Source organism: Hemitrygon akajei, chromosome 12 (genome assembly GCF_048418815.1).
Source record: "Hemitrygon akajei chromosome 12, sHemAka1.3, whole genome shotgun sequence".
NCBI classification, from domain to species: Eukaryota; Metazoa; Chordata; class Chondrichthyes; order Myliobatiformes; family Dasyatidae; genus Hemitrygon; species Hemitrygon akajei.
This window is the reverse complement of record NC_133135.1, coordinates 108,933,567-108,958,458: the sequence shown is the minus strand read 5'-3', so window position 1 is coordinate 108,958,458 and position 24,892 is coordinate 108,933,567. Positions and strand designations below refer to the sequence as shown.

General features: G+C 46.8%; 1 protein-coding gene across 3 annotated transcripts in view; it reads left to right on the top strand.

Annotated features, from left to right (window-relative positions):
- LOC140737369 (SPARC-related modular calcium-binding protein 1-like) overlaps positions 1-24,892 on the top strand; it is a 237,157-nt gene that overhangs the window by 47,058 nt on the left and 165,207 nt on the right. For all 3 annotated transcript variants that reach the window (XM_073063830.1, XM_073063829.1, XM_073063831.1), the window contains exons 2-3: positions 7,159-7,330; positions 24,266-24,378. In XM_073063830.1, the coding sequence (XP_072919931.1) occupies positions 7,159-7,330; positions 24,266-24,378 (285 nt within the window). The remainder of the gene's footprint in view (positions 1-7,158; positions 7,331-24,265; positions 24,379-24,892) is intronic.

Below are 24,892 nucleotides of genomic sequence, written 5' to 3'. Positions count from 1 at the left end.
GGCCTGAAATATCGACTGTTTATTCTCCTCCATAGATGCTGCCTGGCCTGCTGAGTTCCTCCAGCATTTTGTGTGTGTTACTCTGTCCGTAGACACTGTCTGACCTGCTGAGTTCCTCCAGCATTTTGTGTGTGTTACTCTGTCCATAGACACTGTCTGACCTGCTGAGTTCCTTCAGCATTTTGTGTGTGTTACTCTGTCCATAGACACTGCCTGGCCTGCTGAGTTCCTCCAGCATTTTGTGTGTGTTACTCTGTCCATCGACACTGACCTGCTGAGTTCCTCCAGCATTTTGTGTGTGTTACTCTGTCCGTAGACACTGTCTGACCTGCTGAGTTCCTCCAGCATTTTGTGTGTGTTACTCTGTCCATAGACACTGTCTGACCTGCTGAGTTCCTCCAGCATTTTGTGTGTGTTCATGATTACTCTCTCATCACTTCTCGTCTCCGCACCTGCCCTTCACCACCCTCTGACCTCCCCTCCTCTTTCCCTTTCTCCCATGGTCCACTCCCCCTCTCCGATCAAATTATTTCTTTTTCTGACCTTTACCTCTTCCATCTATCACCTCCCAGCTTCTCCCTTCATCCCTCCCACTCTCCCCCTAACCTGGCTTCACCTATCACCTGCCAGGTTATCCTTCTCCCCCGCCCTGCCACCTTCTCATTCTGACCTACCCCCCTTTCCTTTCCTATCCCGAAGAAGGGTCTCGGCCCAAAACGTTGACTGTTTATTCCTCTCCGCAGACGCTGCCTGACCTGCTGAGTCCCTCCAACATTCTGTCCGTCGTTCAACTTTCAATCATCCCCCTGTTTAGGGAGAGGGTGGGGTTTCCAAATATCTCACTGACAGCTTTGGGAACTTGTTGTTCTGACATCTGAACAGCAGTTCCAGCTGCCCATAGCGAGGGGACCTTAAAATATATTTTTAAAAAAGCCCATGAAAATAAGGTCAAGTATGTCAATAAATATGGATAAAAATATGCAGCAGTGTTTGCAAGACGCTGTGCCTGTGGTAATTGGAATGTCTTGCTCTGTGCAGACTTGAATCTGAGTCTTTCTATGTAAAACCAGGGACGGCAGCAGTTAGACAATGGTCCTCTGTTCCTCGTTTTCACCCGTACTAAAAATAGTGTCTGTAATATTATTTACTGCTTGTTTCCAAAGTGGTAAACACGATGGAGGATCTCTTCCAACCCTCCCTTCGCTCTTGCTCTCCAATACTTCGTCTCTCCAAAGCTATTTTTTTTTTTTTTTGCCTTTCTCCTTCCCACATAATTATTATTTATTTTTGCTTTGACCGCTTTCTCAGAATCAGAATCACCGGCATGCATCGTGAAATTTGCTAACTTTGTGGTAGCGGACCACGAAATACATGGTAATAAGAGAGTAAAACTGCGAATTACAGTAAATATGCTATATATTAGTTAACCTAAATAAATAGTGCAAAAATAGAAATAATAAAGTAGTGAGGTAGTGTTCATGGGTTCAGTGTCCATTCAGAAATGGGATGGCCGAGGGGAAGAAGCTGTTCTTGAATCATTCAGTGTGTGCCTTCAGGCTCCTGTACCTCCTACCTGATGGTAGCAATGCAAAGACCTGGGTGATGCAGCCCTTAATAATGGATGCTGCCTTCCTGAGACACTGCTGCTTGAAGATGTCCTGGATACTACGGAGGCTAGTGCCCATGATGGAGCTGACTAGTTTTACAACTCTCTGCAGCTTACTTCGATCCTGTGCAATAGCCTCTCCCCCACCCCCGCCCTGCCCCACCCACCAGACCAGACGGTGATGCAGCCGGTTAGAATGCTCGTCCATGGTACACCCCTAGAAATCCGTAGGTGTTTTTGGTGACATACCAGATCTCCTCAAACTCCTCCTCATGAAATACAGCTGCTGTCACACTCCTGCGATTAACCGAGTTCTGTTATGTTTTATAACTTCAAGACATTAAACTAATTCAAGGGAAACACAGGAGTCTGGGAATAAGGGTCTAACTTTCTGTTCACGTCAAGTGAGGGGCGCATGTGTCATGTGGTAGCGTGGCTGTATATGAAATTAATTTATTTTTACATATAATCTGTAATGAATTATTAAGATTGCTTAATAAACAGTATATAGGCAAGATTACTCCGATATTATTGAAATATTAAATGCACACTTTTTTAACACTACCTTGAAGTTCTGGAGTTGTTCCATGTCACGGTAACACTGATGTCATCCTGATAACACTGAGTGCCTAGGTAGCCTTGTAGCACCTGGCCCATAGCTTTCTGCCAAATTACAGATGCAGATGCAACTCCAGAAATAAGCCTATTATATCAGTAAGTCCCTTTGTGAGTGTTTACGGTGAGAAACAGTTTGGCATCTGCTTCCGTCTCCATCTGTACGTAGACCTCAGCTGAGCTTGCTTTGCTGCACTGTTTCCCTCCAGAAAGGTTTGCAAGGGTATCCTCTGCCCTGGGCAGGGGGCATTGATCTGCTTTCAGATCAATGACGGTGACCTTAGAATCACCACTTATCCTGACAGACTCATTCTTGGCCTCTGAGACCACCGGCATTGCCCATGGGATCCACTTAACCTTGGAAAGAATTCATTCAGCCTCCACGCGATCTGGCTCATTGCTATCTTATCACTGACAGTAGAAGCAGGCGAACGGGCTTTGCAAAATTTGGGTGTGGTGATTTAATTTAAAAAAAATCTTGCCTATTAAAAACGGGTTTGAGTTTTCCGGTGTCCTCCTTGAGCAGTGCTGTGGCATCATCCAGTACCTTTCTTCATTTGTTTTCACACGGCTTCATCGCGGGGGGAGGGCGTGGCATGCCGATGGTGGATGGTTTCACCTTGGCATTGTAGCAATCTCAGCCACTCACACCCCCCACAATCCTGGTCCTCCTGTTTTTACCACACACAAGCCCAGCGTGTCATGTTGGTTGTTAAATTTCACTGTTACAAACGCCATTCCCACATCTTTTCTCCTCTGTAAGTTCTGAGTTGAATATCTGCAGGCTTGATTATAACTACATAAAATCTTACTGAAATATTAAATACACAAAAAGTAAAGTTAAAAGAAATTGAGCCAGGATCTGCTAGAGGAACTCATGTTGCATAGTAGCAGATTCCAGTATCCGCATTCTCCTATCTCCAAAGACAGTTCTGATCTCTGTTGAAACCGCGAGGCCACTCTCAGCTTGGAGGAGCAACATCTCATATACCAACTGGGTAGTCTCCTCTGCAGGGGCTCCATGGACCTCTCGCTTAATGGTAAGGTTTCATGGCATAAGAAAGGCTGGGAACCCCGGCTCTAACCTGGTGGAGTGAACATTGATTTCTCTAATTCTCAATCAGTTCTCTCCCCCCCATGCCAAACAGGTCAAAGGGGAGAGGCCAGATTAAGAGCGGTCCACTGGTCCTCCAGGTTCGGGGGTTCAGCTCAGGGCTGACATCCCTGACTGGTCAGACAAAACTGTTACAGAAACAGCAATGAAGAATCCTTCTACATCTGAGTGTGATGGTATTCCTGAGTCTCCACCGGGACCTTCATGGCTGACAGTAGTGAAAACCGAGAGCAATGTGCAAAAGGCCAACTGTGCAGATACAAAAAAAGTACAAATAATAAATAATATTCAGAACATGAGTTGTGGAATCCTTGAAAGTGAGTCGGTAGGATGTGGAAGCAGTTGAGGTGAGTGAAGTTATCCACACCGGTTCAGGAGCCTGATGGTTGTGGGGTAATAACTGTTCCCGAACCTGGTGGTGTGGGACCTGAGGCTCATTGTGGTGAGTGAAGTTATCCACACTGGTTCAGGAGCCTGATGGTTGTGGGGTAATAACTGTTCCTGAACCTGGTGGTGTGGGACCTGAGGCTCATTGTGGTGAGTGAAATTATCCACGCTGGTTCAGGAGCCTGATGGTTGTGGGGTAATAACTGTTCCCGAACCTGGTGATGTGGGACCTGAGGCTCATTGTGGTGAGTGAAGTTATCCACACTGGTTCAGGAGCCTGATGGTTGTGGGGTAATAACTGTTCCCGAACCTGGTGATGTGGGACCTGAGGCTCATTGTGGTGAGTGAAGTTATCCACACTGGTTCAGGAGCCTGATGGTTGTGGGGTAATAACTGTTCCTGAACCTGGTGGTGTGGGACCTGAGGCTCATTATGGTGAGTGAAGTTATCCACACTGGTTCAGGAGCCTGATGGTTGTGGGGTAATAACTGTTCCCGAACCTGGTGGTGAGGGACCTGAGGCTCATTGTGGTGAGTGAAGTTATCCACACTGGTTCAGGAACCTGATAGCTGTATGGTACTGAGTAACCTTTGTCTGAAATGCTTGAGGCCGGAACTGTTTCAGATTTTGGAATATATAGTGAAATATAGTTTGGGATCGCCATAATTTCTGTGACCACTTTGAGCACCTCTGCTCCATCTGCCAATTCCCAGATTCCCATTCCTATTCCCACGTGTTGGTCAATGGTCTTCTCTTGTCCCAAGATGAGGCCACCCTCAGGGTGGAGGAGCAACACCTTATATTCTGTCTGGGTAGCCTGCAACTTGATAGTGTTTAAAATCAACTTCTCCTTCTGGCTTAAGAAGAAGTTCTCCATCCCCCTGCCCTCTCCCTCCTTTCCTCTTTGCCTCTTCTCACTCCAACCTCCTTCCCTTTCTCCTGCGGTCCCCTCCTCCTTTTCTCTCCAGCCCTTGACCGTCCCCAGCCACTTGGCTCCACCTATCACCTTCAAGCTGCCCTCTTTCCCCATCCTCCCAACTTTATATTCCAGCATCTTTCCCCTTCCTTCCCAGTCCTGATGCAGGGTCTCGGCGCAAATTGTCAACTGTTTATTCCTCTCCATAGACACTGTCTGACCTGCTGAGTTCCTCCAGCATTTTGTGTGTGTTACTCTGTCCATAGACACTGTCTGACCTGCTGAGTACCTCCAGCATTTTGTGTGTGTTACTCTGACCATAGACACTGTCTGACCTGCTGAGTTCCTCCAGCATTTTGTGTGTGTTACTCTGACCATAGACACTGTCTGACCTGCTCAGTTCCTCCAGCATTTTATGTGTGATTCTTTGTCTTAGACTTGTTCATCACACACACACAAACTTAACAGTAAAGATATTTACACAACATTAGTATAATGAAAATATGAAGTACGCAGGGTGTCAAAAGCAACACAGACACATGGGGGAATACCCGAATCAACTGTTGAATAATGGAAGGCTTTCAGTTTCCACCTATGATGCTGTGTTTTGATGAAAAGTTTATAGTACACTGTATTTTTTAAAACTTTTTCTAAGTTTTTTTTATAAGGTTTAAAAACAATAAGCATTGAAGACTTGTTCTGGTGTTTTTATAGGCAATGCTTAAAAAATTTAATTTAAATATATTTAGTTTAAACAAAATGTAATTTCATTATGTAAGATATAAAAACAATCGGCATCATAACACACACAAAACGCTGCGGGAACTCAGCAGGTCGGGCAGCATCTCTGGAGAGGAATAAGCAGTTTACATTTCAGGCTGAGACCTTTCTTCAGGACTGGAGAGGAAAGGGGAAGAATAAAAAGGTGGGGGGGGGTGAAGGGGGACAGCTGGAAGGTGGTAGGTGAAGCCAGGTGGGTGGGAAAGGTAAAGGACCGGAGAGGAAGAAATGTGACAGGAGAGGAGAGTGGACCACGGGAGAAAGAGAAGGAGGAGGGGCACCAGGAGGAGGTGATAGGTGAGAGAGGTAAGAGGCCTGAGTGGGGAATAGAAGAAGAGGGGAAGAGGAGGGAAAAAAATTACTGGAAGCAGATCAGTATTGTAGATGTGCTCTGGTGCTAGATTTTCATAACCAGCCGACGCTTCAAAAATTCAATGTTGTGTTTTTTTTCCAATTTCTGCAGCCAGCCTGCTGAATATTCACAACTGGCTTCAACGTTCAGTTTGTCGTTTATAGATCTTTGCGTGTTTCACGATCAGCACACTATTAAACAGCATATGTTCAGTCCGCTGACGCTACACGATTGGCATCTTCATTTTACACCATGTTTTTCTGTTTTTTGTTAAATGATGTTCGTTACGCATCGGGGGTCGCCTCTCAGAACTGTCTGTGCACGGAGACCTGTGTATCACCTGGGAACCTACCCAGTGCCTTGTGGAATTTGTGACGTCATGTCAGTGCTAAAAAAAAGATTGGGTTTTGGGGGTTTATGGATTTTGGAATTTCAGATAGGGGGTACCTGACCTGGTAATAACTGTTCCTGAATCTGGTGATGTAGGTCCTAACGCTTTTGTACCTCCTTCCTAATGACAGCAGTGGGAAGAGAGCATAGGCTGGACGCTGGGGAGGCTAGTGTGCGTTGTTATGTATTTAATATTTCAGTAGTATTTGAATAATAGTGTATATATTGTTAAATTAAAAATCACGGGTTATGTGTAAAAGCACGTGAATGGTATACGTCATTATGCCACCACGTCATGAACGCGCATGTTATTTACTTCCCGTTACACCGCTGGTGTTCAGGGCAGCAGTGAAGGTCCTTCCTCTCTGGGGGTGTTCAGGGCTTCCTTCATCACGTCAGTAGCTTCCTCTCGGTTTTCACTCCCGTCGGTCACGCAAGTCCCAGGTGGAGACTCAGGAATACCGTCACACACAGATGTAGAAGGATTCTTCATGCTGTCTCTGTAACAATTTTGTTTTAAGTGTTAGGGTTGTTAGTCCCTGACAGGACACTCTTAATCTGGCCTCTACCCTTTGACCTGCTTGGCATGGTTGACCCTACCAAGAGCCAAAGGACTCCAGACAATATGGCTCCCCAGGTCACTGAGGCACGCAAGCCTCCAAACTGTGACAAAGTTACGGTCCTCTTGGAGAAAGTGCGCTTCTTGCTGAAGTAAAAGCGAAACTAACTGGCCTTATTCCTGGCTCCGTGTTTATCTTTCCATTAGTTTTATGTTTTGGAGTTATGAAACCAAGCACCCATGATGGAGCTGGCTGAGTTAACAACCTTCTGCAGCTTTTCCTGATCCTGTGCTCTGGCCCCTTCATACCAGCTGGCGAGGCAACCAGGGAGAGTGCTCTTCGTGGTGGTACAGGAAACAGTGGGGTTGTTCTGTGTGTTAACATAAGGTTGTTACTTGCAGTGAGGACAGATGCTAACTGGAACTGTTGCTGCTTTAGTTTCTTATAGCTGAGAGTGACCGAGGGGGCCTGTGCAACACCGACTGCTCCAGGGCCCAGCAGAAGCCGGTGTGTGGCAGCGACAGGAAACTCTACAAGTCCCATTGTGCCTTCCAGCGGGCAAAGTGCAGGGACCCAACCCTCGAAACCGTGTCTCGGAGCCGATGCAGCGGTAAGTGTGAGGACTCAAGGGTACACAATGACTCTTCCAATCATCCACAGGCCATTGCATGCTTCCAGTGTAACATCTGTCAATAACACACATGAAACGTTGGAGGAACTCAGCAGGTCAGGCAGCATCTGTGGAGAGGAATGCAGGTTCAAAGTTTTGGGCCGAGACCCTTGACTTGTTAGTTTTTGAGAACATTGTGTATCTTGGAAAGCCCAGCCTACCCTGCATGAATTCTGTCTATGATCTTTGTCTTGCCAACATAGTCAACGACCCCATCTGTCCCAGACATCTCAATGTTCAAAGTAAATTTTATTATCAAAGTAACATAAATGTCACCATATCCAACTCTGAGATTCACTTTCCTGCAAGCATGCTCTGCAAATCTATAAAATGGTAACTACATTTGCAACTCCACTGGGTGCGCAAATGTATCAGTGTTGCTCACCGGACCTGGAAAATCTCGCAATTAAGTGCCGTCCATTTTACCTGCCGTGGGAGATTTCAGCGATCATTTTGGTAGTGGTGCACATTCTACCTCAGGCCAATATGAAACAGGTTCCAGATAATCTGAGCAATGGGATCAGGAAATTGCACTTCCTGACACCTCACCATCATTTTGGGGAATTTTACCTAGGCCAGCTTGAAAAAGTCACTATATAATTACCATCAACAAATCACCAGAGGGAACAATACACTGGACTATTGCTACACCACCGTCAAGAATGCTGACTGTTCTATTCCACGCCCTCACTTCGGTAAGTCTGATCACCTAGCTGTACTTCTACTCCCCGAGTATAGGCAGAGACTGAAGACTGCAGCACCAGTAGGGACAACCAAGAAGGTTTGGACCAGGGAAGCACAGGACTGCTTTGAATTGGCGGACTGGTCTGTATTCAGGGATTCACCTTTGAGTCTGGATGAGTATGCTGCAGTTGTTACCGACTTCATTAAAATCTGAATGGATGAGTGTGTGCCCACAAAAATTTGCTGTACATTTCTAAACCAGAAGCAATGAATGAACCAGGAGGTTTGTCGTTTGCTGAGGGCTGGATCTGTGGCATTCGAGTCTGGTGTCACGGACCTGTACAAGAAGACCAGATACGACTTGCAGAGGGCTATTTCAAGAGCAAAGAGCCAATTCCGAGTGAGGTTGGAGGCGATATTGGATGCAAGGCAACTCTGGCAGGGTTTGCAGGACATTACTTCCAACAAAGTGAAACCCAACAGCATGAATGGCAGCGATGCTTCACTACCAGATGAGCTCAACGCCTTCTATGCCCGCTTTGAAAGGGAGAATATAACTACAGCTGTGAAGATCCCTGCTGCTCCCGGTGACCCTGTGATCACTGTCTCAGAGGCCAATGTTAGGCTGTCTTTAAAGAGAGTGAACCCTCACAGGGCAGCAGTCCCCAGCGGAGTACTTGATATGACTGAAAACTTGTGCCAAGCAACTGGCAGGAGTATTCAAGGACATTTTCAACCTCTCACTGCTAAGGTTAGATGTTCCCACCTGCTTCATAAAGGCAACAATTATACCAGTGCCTAAGAAGAGTAGTGTGAGCTGTCTTAATGACTATCGCCCAGTAGCACTCACATCGACAGTGATGAAATGCTTTGAGAGGCTGGTCATGACTAGACTGAACTCCTGCCTCAGGAAGGACCTGGACCCTCCGCAATCTGTCTATTGCCACCACAGGTCAACGACAGACGCAAACTCAATGGCTCTTCGCACAGCTGTAGATCACCTGGACAATATATACACCTATATCAGGATGCTGTTTGTCGACTATAACTCGGCATTTAACATCATCATTCCCACAGTCTTGATCGATAAGCTAAAGAATCTGGGCCTCTGTACCTCCCTCTGCAATTGGATCCTCGACCACAAGCTGTGCGGATTGCTGATAAAATCTCCTCGTTGGCGATCAACACTGGGTGCACCTCAGGGGTGTGCGCTTAACCCACTGTTCTATTCCCTTTATATCCACGTCTGTGTGGCTAGGCATAGCTCAAACAGCATCTATAAATTTGCTGATGGTACCAGCATTATTGGTGGAATCTCAGATGGTGACGAGAGGAGTACAGGAGTGAGACATGCCAGCTAGTGGAACGGTGCCGCAGCAACAACCTGGCACTCAACGTCAGTAAGACGAAAGAGCTGAGTGTGGACTTCAGGAAGGGTAAGACGAAGGAACACATACCAATCCTCATCGAGGGATCAGAAGTGGAGAGAGTGAGCAGCTTCAAGTTCCTGGGTGTCAAGGTCTCTGAGGATCTGACCTGGTCCCAACATATTGATGTAGCTACAAAGAAGGCAAGACTGTAGCTATATTTCATTAGGAGTTTGAAGAGATTTGGTTTGTCACTTAAAACGCTTGGAAGCTTCTATAGGTGTACCATGGAGAGCATTCTGACTGGCTGCATCACTGTCTGGTGGGGAGGGGGCTACTGCGACTACAGAAAGTTATAAAATTGGTCAGCTCCATTTTGGGTACTCTGTAGTATCCAATACATCTTCAAGGAGTGGTGCTGCAGAAAATGTCCATCATTAAGGAGCCCCATCGCCCAGGGCATGCCCTTTTCTCATTGTTACCATTGGTAAGGAGGTACAGAGGTCTGATGGCACACAATCAGTGATTCAGGAACATCTTCTTCCCCTCTGCCATCTAATTCCGAAATGAACATTGAACCCATGAACTATCTCATTTCTCTTTTAATATAAATTATTTCTTGTTTTGCGCTATTATTTATTTAATATAAACATATGTACTTACTGTAATTGACTTAATTCTTTTTCTTTCAATATTATCATGTATTGCATTGAACAGCTGCTGCTAAGTTAACAAACTTCACGACACGTGCTGGTGATAATAAACCTGATTCTGATTGCAACAGGATCAATGAAAGATCAACCAGAGTGCAGAAGATAACAAACTCTGCAAATACAAGTATAAATAAGTAGCAATAAATAATGAGAACATGCGATAATGAGGTAGGGTCCTTAAAGTGAGATCATTGATTGTAGCAAGATTTCAATGATGGGGCAAGTGAGCATAGTTATCCCCTTTTGTTCAACAGCCTGATGGTTGAGTGGCAGTAACTGTTGCTGAAGCTGGTGGTGTGAGTCCTGAGGCTCCTGTACCTACTATCTGATGGTAGCAGTGAGAAGAGAGCATGGCCTGGGTGGTGAGGATCTGTGATGGACGCTGCTTTCCTACGACAGCGTTTCATGTAGATGTGCTCCGTGGTTGGGAGGGCTTTACCTGTGATATACTGGGCTGAATCCACTACCTTTTGTAGGACTTTCCATTCAGAAACATTGATATTTCCATACTAGGCCATGGTGCAGCTGGTCTATATATTCGCCACTACACATCTATAGAAGTTTGCCAAAGTTTTAGGTATCGTGTTGAATGTCAGCAAACTCCTAAGGAATTCGAGGCGCTGCTATACTTTCTTCACAATTGCACTTGTGTACTGGGCCTAGGACAGATCCTCTGAAATGATACCTAGGAATTTAAAGTTGCTAACCCTCTCCACCTCTGGTCCTCCGATGAGGACTGGCTCATGGACCTCTGGTTTCCCTCTCCTGAGGCCTACAATCAGCTCCTCGGTTTCTCACTCCTTCTCCGCCACCTGTCCCACACCCCTCCCTCACCATTCCCAACATCCTTTGCTCCCACAAGGGTTACAAGCTCACTGTCTGCTCCATGTTGACAAATACAGTACTAGACATATGTGCCTAAGACTTTTGCACAAGAGAAGGAAAGAATAAAGACAAAGGACAAAGGTCAAAGTAAATTTATTATCAAAGTATCTATATGTCACAATATACTACCCAAGATGCTTTTTTTGAAGGCATTCAAAGTCGAGCACTTATTCTGGCTTCTTTCCTTTCCCTTTCCAGTCCTGAAGAAGGGTCTCAGCCCGAAATGTTGACACTTTATTCCTTTCCATAGACACTGTCTGACCTGCTGAGTTCCTCCAGCATTTTGTGTGTGTTACTCTGACCATAGACACTGTCTGACCTGCTGAGTTCCTCCAGCATTTTGTGTGTGTTACTCTGTCCATAGACACTGCCTGACCTGCTGAGTTCCTCCAGCATTTTGTGTGTGTTACTCTGACCATAGACACTGCCTGACCTGCTGAGTTCCCCCAGCATTTTGTGTGTGTTGCTCTGTCCATAGACACTGTCTGACCTGCTGAGTTCCTCCAGCATTTTGTGTGTGTTACTCTGTCCATAGACACTATCTGGCCTGCTGAGTTCCTCCAGCATTTTGTGTGTGTTACTCTGTCCATCGACACTGACTGACCTGCTGAGTTCCTCCAGCATTTTGTGTGTGTTGCTCTGTCCATAGACACTGTCTGACCTGCTGAGTTCCTCCAGCATTTTGTGTGTGTTACTCTGTCCATAGACACTGTCTGGCCTGCTGAGTTCCTCCAGCATTTTGTGTGTGTTACTCTGTCCATCGACACTGACTGACCTGCTGAGTTCCTCCAGCATTTTGTGTGTGTTACTCTGTCCATAGACACTGTCTGGCCTGCTGAGTTCCTCCAGCATTTTGTGTGTGTTACTCTGTCCATCGACACTGACTGACCTGCTGAGTTCCTCCAGCATTTTGTGTGTGTTACTCTGTCCATAGACACTGTCTGACCTGCTGAGTTCCTCCACCATTTTGTGTGAGTTCCTCTGTCCATAGACACTGTCTGACCTGCTGAGTTCCTCCACCATTTTGTGTGTGTTACTCTGTCCATAGACACTGTCTGACCTGCTGAGTTCCTCCACCATTTTGTGTGTGTTACTCTGTCCATAGACACTGTCTGACCTGCTGAGTTCCTCCACCATTTTGTGTGTGTTACTCTGTCCATAGACACTGCCTGGCCTGCTGAGTTCCTCCAGCATTTTGTGTGTGTTACTCTGTCCATCGACACTGACTGACCTGCTGAGTTCCTCCAGCATTTTGTGTGTGTTACTCTGTCCATAGACACTGTCTGACCTGCTGAGTTCCTCCACCATTTTGTGTGTGTTACTCTGTCCATAGACACTGTCTGACCTGCTGAGTTCCTCCACCATTTTGTGTGTGTTACTCTGTCCATAGACACTGTCTGACCTGCTGAGTTCCTCCAGCATTTTGTGTGTGTTACTCTGTCCATAGACACTGTCTGACCTGCTGAGTTCCTCCACCATTTTGTGTGTGTTACTCTGTCCATAGACACTGCCTGGCCTGCTGAGTTCCTCCAGCATTTTGTGTGTGTTACTCTGTCCATCGACACTGACTGACCTGCTGAGTTCCTCCAGCATTTTGTGTGTGTTACTCTGTCCATAGACACTGTCTGACCTGCTGAGTTCCTCCAGCATTTTGTGTGTGTTACTCTGACCATAGACACTGTCTGACCTGCTGAGTATCTCCAGCATTTTGTGTGTGTTACTCTGACCATAGACACTGTCTGACCTGCTGAGTTCCTCCAGCATTTTGTGTGTGTTACTCTGACCATAGACACTGCCTGAGTTCCTCCAGCGTTTTGTGTGTGTTACTCTGTCCATAGACACTGCCTGACCTGCTGAGTTCCTCCAGCATTTTGTGTGTGTTACTCTGACCATAGACACTGTCTGACCTGCTGAGTTCCTCCAGCATTGTGTGTGTTACTCTGACCATAGACACTGCCTGACCTGCTGAGTTCCTCCGGCATTTTGTGTGTGTTACTCTGTCCATAGACACTGTCTGACCTGCTGAGTTCCTCCGGCATTTTGTGTGTGTTACTCTGTCCATAGACACTGTCTGACCTGCTGAGTTCCTCCAGCGTTTTGTGTGTGTTACTCTGTCCATAGACACTGCCTGACTTGCTGAGTTCCTCCAGCATTTTGTGTGTGTTACTCTGACCATAGACACTGCCTGACCTGCTGAGTTCCTCCAGCATTTTGTGTGTGTTACTCTGACCATAGACACTGCCTGACCTGCTGAGTTCCTCCAGCATTTTGTGTGTGTTGCTCTGTCCATAGACACTGTCTGACCTGCTGAGTTCCTCCAGCATTTTGTGTGTGTTACTCTGACCATAGACACTGCCTGACCTGCTGAGTTCCTCCAGCATTTTGTGTGTGTTACTCTGACCATAGACACTGTCTGACCTGCTGAGATCCTCCAGCATTTTGTGTGTGTTACTCTGACCATAGACACTGTCTGACCTGCTGAGTTCCTCCAGCATTTTGTGTGTGTTGCTCTGTCCATAGACACTGTCTGACCTGCTGAGTTCCTCCAGCATTTTGTGTGTGTTGCTCTGTCCATAGACACTGTCTGACCTGCTGAGTTCCTCCAGCATTTTGTGTGTGTTACTCTGTCCATAGACACTGTCTGACCTGCTGAGTTCCTCCAGCATTTTGTGTGTGTTACTCTGTCCATAGACACTGTCTGACCTGCTGAGTTCCTCCAGCATTTTGTGTGTGTTACTCTGACCATAGACACTGTCTGACCTGCTGAGTTCCTCCAGCATTTTGTGTGTGTTGCTCTGTCCATAGACACTGTCTGACCTGCTGAGTTCCTCCAGCATTTTGTGTGTGTTGCTCTGTCCATAGACACTGTCTGACCTGCTGAGTTCCTCCAGCATTTTGTGTGTGTTACTCTGTCCATAGACACTGTCTGACCTGCTGAGTTCCTCCAGCATTTTGTGTGTGTTGCTCTGTCCATAGACACTGTCTGACCTGCTGAGTTCCTCCAGCATTGTGTGTGTTACTCTGACCATAGACACTGCCTGACCTGCTGAGTTCCTCCAGCATTTTGTGTGTGTTACTCTGTCCATAGACACTGTCTGACCTGCTGAGTTCCTCCGGCATTTTGTGTGTGTTACTCTGTCCATAGACACTGTCTGACCTGCTGAGTTCCTCCAGCGTTTTGTGTGTGTTACTCTGTCCATAGACACTGCCTGACTTGCTGAGTTCCTCCAGCATTTTGTGTGTGTTACTCTGACCATAGACACTGCCTGACCTGCTGAGTTCCTCCAGCATTTTGTGTGTGTTACTCTGACCATAGACACTGCCTGACCTGCTGAGTTCCTCCAGCATTTTGTGTGTGTTGCTCTGTCCATAGACACTGTCTGACCTGCTGAGTTCCTCCAGCATTTTGTGTGTGTTACTCTGACCATAGACACTGCCTGACCTGCTGAGTTCCTCCAGCATTTTGTGTGTGTTACTCTGACCATAGACACTGTCTGACCTGCTGAGATCCTCCAGCATTTTGTGTGTGTTACTCTGACCATAGACACTGTCTGACCTGCTGAGTTCCTCCAGCATTTTGTGTGTGTTGCTCTGTCCATAGACACTGTCTGACCTGCTGAGTTCCTCCAGCATTTTGTGTGTGTTGCTCTGTCCATAGACACTGTCTGACCTGCTGAGTTCCTCCAGCATTTTGTGTGTGTTACTCTGTCCATAGACACTGTCTGACCTGCTGAGTTCCTCCAGCATTTTGTGTGTGTTACTCTGTCCATAGACACTGTCTGACCTGCTGAGTTCCTCCAGCATTTTGTGTGTGTTACTCTGACCATAGACACTGTCTGACCTGCTGAGTTCCTCCAGCATTTTGTGTGTGTTGCTCTGTCCATAGACACTGTCTGACCTGCTGAGTTCCTCCAGCATTTTGTGTGTGTTGCTCTGTCCATAGACACTGTCTGACCTGCTGAGTTCCTCCAGCATTTTGTGTGTGTTACTCTGTCCATAGACACTGTCTGACCTGCTGAGTTCCTCCAGCATTTTGTGTGTGTTGCTCTGTCCATAGACACTGTCTGACCTGCTGAGTTCCTCCAGCATTTTGTGTGTGTTGCTCTGTCCATAGACACTGTCTGACCTGCTGAGTTCCTCCAGCATTTTGTGTGTGTTACTCTGTCCATAGACACTGTCTGACCTGCTGAGTTCCTCCAGCATTTTGTGTGTGTTACTCTTTCCATAGACACTGTCTGACCTGCTGAGTTCCTCCAGCATTTTGTGTGTGTTACTCTGTCCATAGACACTGTCTGACCTGCTGAGTTCCTCCGGCATTTTGTGTGTGTTACTCTGTCCATAGACACTGTCTGACCTGCTGAGTTCCTCCGGCATTTTGTGTGTGTTGCTCTGGATTTCCTGTGTCTCTTGTGTATATGGTGGCATATCTGCATGTTGATAATAAAGCTTTTTTGACTTTTGGTGAAGAAGGAGGGAGACAGAACTGGACAGATTGCTTTTTACAGCAGGGGTTCCCAATCTGTGGTCCATGGCTCCCCTGCTTAATGGTATTGGTCCAAGCCACATAGAAGTTTGGGAACCCCTGCTTTACAGAGACCTGACACAGGGTTGATGGGTTAAAACGGATTTATGTTCTACAGTGATGGAGAGAGGGAGGGAGGGGGAGGGAGGGAGGGAGAGGGAGAGAGAGGGCAGGAGAGAGAGAGAGAGAACGCACAAATTCTGCAGAATGTTTAGTGGTGCCTCTGGGATCCACAAAGACACTCCTCATTTTATCAGAGTTGCCAATGGGAAAAACTCTAGCCTTCGAATCTTGAGGCAGTCGAACGGGGAGCTGTCACAGAGAGGTGCCTGTAGCACGCCTAGGTACTCTCCAGTTATGAGTAAGTCATCTGTTTTTTGGGTGACAGGATAGGATGCTAAATTATTGAAGCAATTAGTTGGGCGTTGCTTGCATCACCCCTAGAGGGATTTCCCTGACCTGCTTTGCCCTTCTCCTGCACCGTTTGCCATAAATCTCTCCAGGGAGTCGTGAGGGGCAAGTTTTCTGTTACAAATTATTGGGTGCCTGGAATGTGCTGCCTGGGGGCGGTGGCAGAGGCTGAGACATTAGAGACGTTCAGATAGGCATATTAATTTGAGGAAAATAGAAGGATACGGACATTGTGTCAGTGAGACACAAGGTTGAGTGAACTCGGCCTTTTCTCCTTGGAGCGACGGAGAATGAGAGGTGACCTGATAGAGGTGTATAAGATGATGAGAGGCATTGATCGTGCGGATAGTCAGAGGCTTTTTCCCAGGGCTGAAATGGTTGCCACAAGAGGACACAGGTTTAAGGCGCTGGGGAGTAGGTACAGAGGAGATGTCAGGGGTAAGATTTTTACACAGAGTGTGGTGAGTGTGTGGAATGGGCTGCCAGCGACGGTGGTGGAGGTGGTGGGTCTTTTAAGAGACTTTTTGGTAGGTATATGGAGCTTAGAAAAATAGGGGGCTATGGGGAAGTCTAGTAATCTCTAAGGTAGGGACATGTTCAGCACAACTTTGTGGGCCGAAGGGCCTGTATTGTGCTGTAGGTTTTCTATGTTTCTATGAGATTAGAGAGCTGTTGGTGGACTTCAGAAAGGGTAAGACAAGTGAGCACGCGCAAGTCCTCATCGGGGGATCAGAGGTGGCGAGAGAAAGCAATTTTAAGTTATCGGCTGTCAATATCTCTGAGGATCTAAACTGGAGCCAACTACAAAGCTACAATGCAGCTACAAAGAAGCCATGACAGTGGTTATATTTCATCAAGAGTTTGAAGACGTTTGTTTTGTCACCAAAGACACTCACAAATTTGTACAGATGTACAGTGGAAAGCATTTTAACTGACTGCATTATCATCTGGTATGGGGTGGGAGCGGCTATGGCACTGGACCGAAGTAAGCCACAGAGACTTGTGAACTCAGTCAGCTCCGTCATGGGCACTAGCCTCCCCAGTATCCAGGACATCTTCAGGGAGCGATGCCTCAAAAAGGCGGCATCCATCATTAAGGACCCCCACCACCCAGGACATGCCCTCTTCTCATTGCTACCATCAGGGAGGGGGTACAGAAACCTGAAGAGACACACTCAACGATTCAGGAACAGCTTCTTCCCCTCTGCCATCCGATTTCTGAATGGACATTGAGCCCATGAACACTACCTCACTACTTTTTATTTCTATTTTTGCACTTGTATAACTTTTACCTGGGGATGCAGCAGGTGCACAGAAGTCTCGATGAGGACACAGCATCCAAGTACCTCCAAAGAGTGAGACAGATCCTGAAAAGCCAGCTGAAAGGGAAGAACGTGATCAGAGCCATCAATACTATCGCTCTACCAGTCATCAGATACCCAGCCGCAATAGTGTGCTGGCCAAGGAATGGACTGGAAGCTGCTGATATCAAGGCCCTGAAGCTACCAACATGCATTAGAGGATTCCATCCAAAGTCCGTTGTCGAGCGACTGTACACCCACCGGAATAATGGAGGACGGGGACTTGGGAGTGTCAAGGCCAGAGTCCTGGAAGAAATGCGAAACATGCATCAGTATGTCAGGAAGATGGCCCCCCCAAGGACGGTCTGCAAGGAGAATACCTCAGACAGCAGGCAGAGGATATGGAAATGGAAGTGGGTGAAGCAGAGCCTGAGGACCAGAGGCCATGGCAGGATGAGCCACTGCACGGGATGTCCCATCACCAGATATCTGAGGTGGCTGGAAATGGCAAAGCTGAGGGACAGCATGGAGTCAATAGACAACAGACAATAGGTGCAGAAGTAGACCATTTGGCCCTTCGAGCCTGCACCGCCATTCTGAGATCATGGCTGATCATCTACTATCAATACCCGGTTCCTGCCTTGACCCCATATCCCTTGATTCCCCTATCCATAAGATACCTATCTAGCTCCTTCTTGAAAGCATCAAGAGAATTGGCCTCAACTGCCTTCCGAGGCAGTGCATTCCAGACCCCCACAACTCTCTGGGAGAAGAAGTTTTTCCCTAACTCTGTCCTAAATGACCTACCCCTTATTCTCAAACCATGCCCTCTGGTACTGGACTCTCCCAGCATCTGGAACATATTTCCTGCCTCTATCTTGTCCAATCCCTTAATAATCTTATATGTTGCAATCAGATCCCCTCTCAATCTCCTTAATTCCAGCGTGTACAAGCCCAGTCTCTCTAACCTCTCTGCGTAAGACAGTCCGGACATCCCAGTCACTGCTCATGGCTGCTCAAGAACAGGTGCTGGGCACCAGAGAGATAGAAGCTGGGACCGATCACAGCAGACGAGTCCCAAGATACAGACTGTGCAGGGAATCCACTGAAACCATCCAGCGTAGTAGCAGGATGCGGGCAGGGACAGCGTACTCTGAACGGCATAACCAAACCGAGTATGGATTGGACACTCCCAAGCCCAAATGGGAAACACCCGAGAAGGTAGTGGAGAATGACAGAGCCGAGATCCTGTGGGACTTCCAAATACAAACTGACAAGCAGGTACTGACCAACCAAACAGACATAGTAATACTGGGCAAGGAACTGAAGAAAGCAACAGTAAGAGATGTGGCAATCCCGATGTCAGTAACATCAGGAAGATCGAACGAGAAGCTGGAGAAACTCCGGGCTTGAAAGAGCAGATAGAAAGGGTGTGAAAGGTTAAGGCCGGAGTAATCTCACTTGGAGCTGTGACACCTGGACTGGGAGAGCGGCTCTGACAGATCCCGGGAACAACACCTCAGGTCTCGGTCCAGAAGGGCGCGCCACGAGGAACAGCACAGATACTCGAGCTCCCAGGCCTCCGGTAGCAGGCCCGAGATCGAGGGAAAATACACGATCACACCACCCATGAGGGGCGAGAGAAAGAAAAAAAAATATGATTTTTACTGAAATTCAGTTTTTTCTGTATTTATCGTGTATTGCATTGCACCGCTGCCGCAAGGTGACGTGTGCTGGTGATATTAAACCTGATTCTGAGTGTGCAGGTGGAAGAGATTAGTTTAGTTGGCCATTTGATTGCCAGTTTAATTGTTTCAGCACAACATTGCAGGTTAAGGGCTGACCCTGTGCTGTACTGCTCTACGTTCTGTGTAAAAGAGGACAGTGGATCGTGGCCGAAAGGGAAGGCGGAAGAACGTTGGAAGGGGAGGAGACCATTGTGTAGCCGCGGGAGCAATGGTTAACGTGACGCTGTTACAGCTCGGGGCGGTGGAGTTTGGAGTTCCTTACGGCAGTCACGCTCGGGGTTCAATTCCCAACCGCCCTCTGTAAGGAGTTTGTGCGTTCTCCTTGTGAACTGCTTGGCTTTCCTCCGAGTGCTCCGGCCTCCTCACACGGGGCAAAGGAGTCAATAGGCCATTGTAAATTGCCGTGATCAGGCTAGAGTTAAATCAGGGATGCTGGGTGGCACAGCTCATTGGGCCGGAAGGTCCTGTCTGGGATCCTCCACCTCATTGTCTTGTGGAGGTTGGACCACTGGACGTGGATAAACTGATAAGATTTGGAAATTGTGGGTAGTAGGGAACTGTGTTTAGGGCGGCAATGAAGGTTCTCCATCTCTGGCGCTGTTCAGGGCTTCCTTCATTGTGTCAGTAGCTTCCTCTCAGTTTTCACTACTGTCAGTCATGTAAGCCCCAGGTGGAGACTCAGGGATTCCGTCCCTCTCAGATGTAGAAGGATTCTTGATTGATGTTTTCATAACAATTTTGTTTGACCAGTGATGCACCATCAATAACTCTCGGAGATGTGCGGTGAGAGATAGGCTTTTATTGGCTGGAAGAAAGGACAAGCAGCAAGTGACCACCACACAACATCCTGGAGACTGAGGGAGGAGCAGTGCCTCCAATCGCCTTTATACCGGGGTCCGTGGGAGGAGCCACAGGAGCAGTCAGCAGGGGGGCATGTCCAGACAGGTATATGTAGTTCACCACAACCAGTCAGGGTCGTTAGCCCTGAGCTGAACCCCTGAACCTGGAGGACCAGTGGACCACTCTGAGTCTGACCTCTACCCTTTGACCTGTTTGGCATGGATGACCCGACCAAGAGCCAAATCATAAAGCCCTGATTCCAGCCAGCACAGCTCCCCGGGTCACTGAGGCACACAAGCCTCCAAACCCTACGGTAAGGTTGTGGTTGTCTTGGAGGTTAGTTCTCATTACTGAAGCATTAAAGAAAAAAACACATGGTACATAGGATCTTGCAAGGATCTAAATGTTTTTGATGTGATCTGTTCAGAATCAATATTTTGCAAGTGGACAGAATTGAGTGCTGTTACTGATTCAGCACAAAACCACATATGTCAGCAGTTATTCTAATTTTTAATGCTCCATTAGAATTCTTTATTACAATTTTATTGATTACCGCTGCAGATTTTCCTTTCTTGCACTAATCTCCAGGAATCTGCCTGGAATTGGTTCGTGTAGTGTTTTGTGCGGTACCTGAATCAGTTTCGGTGTGATGAAAAGCCACGGGAAATCATGGCCTCTAGAGGGAGTTTGGCGTTCTCCTCCACCTCCCTCTTGGTGTCAGACACAAAATATAAAACCACAAGACAGAGGAGCAGAATTAGGCCATTCAGCCCATCGAGTCTGCTCCACGATTACATCATGGCTGATTTATTATCCCTTTCAACCCCATTCTCCATTATCTTTCAACCCTAATCAAGAACATATCATCAAATGTTTTAAATATACCCAATGATTTGGCCTTCACAGGCATCCAATTCAGCATCCTTGAGCTAAAGAAATTCCTCCTCATCTTTTCTCAAGGAAGTACTCAGACACAGCATCATGTGATCTACTCAATCGAATCCCAGTCTGATGAAGGGTCTTGACTTGAGGTGACATCTGTCCATGTCCTTCCATAGATGCTACCTGATCCGCTGACATCCTCCAGTCTCATTTCTGCCATCCCGTGATTATGCTGGACAACAAATTGTTTTGAAACTGTTGCCTCCTCAGAATTTTTTGTTTTTGTCTATGATAGACGGCTTGAAGCTGAACACAAACAAAATTTCAGGCTACTTGTGTATGGAGAAATTTGGAGAAACAAGAAGTTAACTTTTATTGAATATAATGTGTTTCATGGCATGACGGTGCTGATGCTTTGCAATAGTTCAACTCAGCTAAAAATGTTTTGTTGATGATTTTCATTTGTACTCAGTGTCTGAGGCTTCTCGCTTAAGTGTCCAACAATAATCAGCCAGCATTGATGGATTCCAGTTGTCCTGATACACCTGCCCATTCACCTCCTCCCTCACCTCCATCAGGGCCCCAAATGGTCCTTCCAGGTGAGGCGGCACTTCACCTGTGAATCTGCTGAGGTCATCCATTGTGTCTGGTGAGACCCGCTGTAAGATGGGGGACCACTGCGTCAAGCACCTCCGCACCATCCGCTCGCTGCAAGCGTGACTTCCTGGTAGCCAAACATCTTAATTCCCATTCCCATTCCCATTCCCAGTCCGACATGTCGGTCTATGGCCAAGATGAGGCCGACCTCAAGGCAGAGGAACAACACCTAATCTTCTATCTGGGTGGTCTCCAACCAGATGGCATCAATATTGATTTCTCCTTCTGGTATACAGATTCTCCCCCATCCCTTCCTGTATTTCCTACCCTGACCTTACCTACCTATCACTTCCCCTGGGTCCCCTCCTTCTCTTTCCCCTTGGTCCACTCTCCTCTCTTACATAGAACATAGAATAGTACAGCACATTACAGGCCCTTCGGCCCACAATCTTGTGCTGACCCCAAACCCTGCCTTCCAAATAACCCCCCACCTTAAATTCCTCCATATACCTGTCTAGTAATTTCTTAAACTTCACTAGTGTATCTGCCTCCACCACTGACTCAGGCAGTGCATTCCACACACCAACCACTCTCTGAGTGAAAAAACTTTCCTCTAATATCCCCCTTGAACTTCCCTCCCCTTACCTTAAAGCCATGTCCTCTTGTACTGAGCAGTGGTGCCCTGGGGAAGAGGCGCTGGCTGTCCACTCTGTCTATTCCTCTTAATATCTTGTACACCTCTATCATGTCTCCTCTCATCCTCCTCCTCTCCAAAGAGTAAAGCCCTAGCTCCCTTAATCTCTGATCATAATGCATACTCTCTAAACCAGGCAGCATCCTGGTAAATCTCCTCTGTACCCTTTCCAATGCTTCCACATCCTTCCTATACTGAGGCGACCAGAACTGGACACAGTACTCCAAGTGTGGCCTAACTAGAGTTTTATAGATCTGCATCATTAAGGTACCTTAATCAGATACCTTCTTCTCCGGAAAAGAGTAGTCGACATTTCGGGCTGAAACCCTTCAGCAGCACACAGATTTCTCCTGTTTCAAATTTCATGACAGATGTGGGTGATGATAAACCTGATTCTGATATGGGTCTCTACTGTAGACTGAGGGTGGGAAGGGGGCAGGAAGAGGGGGATCATGGTCGAGAAAATGGGAAGGGAGGGGGAGGGGGAGGGAGCGGGGAGCACCAAAGAGACATTGATTGGCAGCAACAACTACTCCACGATTTCCATCAGCACAGGAGCACCGCCAGACTCTGTGCTTAGCCCCCTGCTCGATTCACTTTAAACCCATGAATGTGTGACTGAGTACAGCTCCAATGCCAGATTCAAGATCGCTGACGACGCGGCTGTTGTGGTTCGAATCAAAGTTGGTGACGAATCAGGATCATACAGGAGGGAGATTGAAAATCTGATTGGCTGGTACCATAACAGCAACCTGTCACTCAATGTCAGGAAGACCAAGGAGCTGGTTGTCGACTTTAGGAGGTTCATGAGCCAGTCCTCATCGGAGGGTAGAGAGGCCAGAGGCAACTTTAAATTCCTGGGTGTTACTACTTCAGACGACTTGTCCTGGGCCCAGCACGTAAGTGCAATTGCGAACAAAACATGTCAGCGCCTGGACATCCTTAGGAACCTGTGGAGATTCAGCATGACATCTAAAACTTTGACAAACTTCTGTAGATGTGTATTGGAGAGTATATTGCATCACAACCTGGTATGGAAACACCAATGCCTTTAAATGGAAATCCGGCTAAAAGTAGAGGATTTGACCCAGTACATCACAGGTGAAACCCTCCCAACCTTTGAGCACATCTACATGAATCTCTGTTGTAGGAAAGCAGCGTCCATCATCAAAGATCCTCACCACCAAGGTCATGATCTCTTCTCACTGCTGCCATCAGGTAGAAGGTACAAGAGCCTCAGGACTCACGCCACCAGGTTCAAGAACAGTTACTACCCCTCAACCATCAGGCTCATGATCAGAATGGGATAACTACACTCACTTGCCCATCCATTGAGATGTTCCCACAACCAATGATCTCACTTTAAGGACTCTTTATCTCCTTATCTCATTATTTATTGCTGTTTATTTATATTTGCATTTGCACGGTTTGTTGCCTTCTGCACTCTGGTTGATCTTTCATTGATCCTGTTAGAGTTTCAACTCTATAGATTTATCTCCACGAGGAAATGAATCTCTGCCCAATGAAACAGTGGAGGCTACCTCAGTAAATATATTTAAGACCAGGTTGTATAGATTTATACATAGCAAGGGAATTAAGGGTTATGGGGAAAAGGCAGGTCGGTGGAGATGAGTCCATGGTCAGATCAGCCATGATCTTATTGAGCGGTGGAACAGGCTCGACGGGCCGGATGGCCGACTCCTGCTCCTATTTCTTATGTTTTTATATATTCTTAATCCCTGAATCATATATGGTGGCATGTATGTACTTTGATAACACAGATTGTACTGATGAATAAACCAATTATTTGGCATCAAATGACCTTGTCTCAGGGCTGGGTGTGTCTGCACCCGTGCCGCACCCTCCTTGCCCTGGCCCTCCTCCCCTGCCACCTGTCCCACATGCCTTCTGCTGCACTCCACCCTCGCCATTCCCAACCTCCTTTGCTCCTGCCAGATTTACAAGCACGCTCTCCACTCCACGTTGATAAGTACAGTACCCTGCAAGTCATGGCTGCCCTAGCAATAATCATGTGCCTAAGGTTTTCTGTGCTGCATTTTGATAATAAGTTTACCTTGCTTTGAACTTTGAATGCACGCGAGAAGACGAATCCCAGGGTGGTATATGGTAACAGGCGCGCACTTTGATAGTAAATTCGCTTTGCTGTTGAGTTGGATTACTGGGAAAATGTGTTCTCTGTTTATTCTGAAACGGGCTGATCTATTTTCCAGAGAGGTCTAAAGTGAGATGCCAGGAAGACCGAGCCCAAGCATTAGCACAAACCAGGAAGACGACGGACTCCATCATCGTACCTGAATGTAACGAGGACGGCACCTTTGCACAGGTAATGTGAACAGTCACTGTGCTGAAGTGACATAGAGGAAACACAGGATTACAGAAATACTTCTTTTAACAGGGTTATTTTTGTTATTGATATTTTGTGTATCGATGAATGTTAAACTATGAAATGCGGTTACTGGTACATCATCAGAATCAGAATCGCCGATGTACATCATGAAATTTGTTGCTATGCAGCCCGGGTGCATTGCAGTACATAATACTATTATTACTATGAGTACTAAATTACTATTACCGTATATTCCAGAGTATAAGCCAACCCGGAGTATAAGCAGACCCCCATTTTCAAGGTTAAAAAAAAAGTGAATTTTTCATGTTACCTTTGTATAAACCGACCCCTTTTGTAGAGGTTTTTGATTTAACCAGAAACGATCACAAGATCTCACATGCCGGTACTCAGCTTTGCCGGATCCGGACCCTGGAAATTTTGTGAGCCAGTACCTGCTAAGAAAACAGGCCTACACATTGTAGAGCGTTATAGGTGAATTCTTAATAAATAA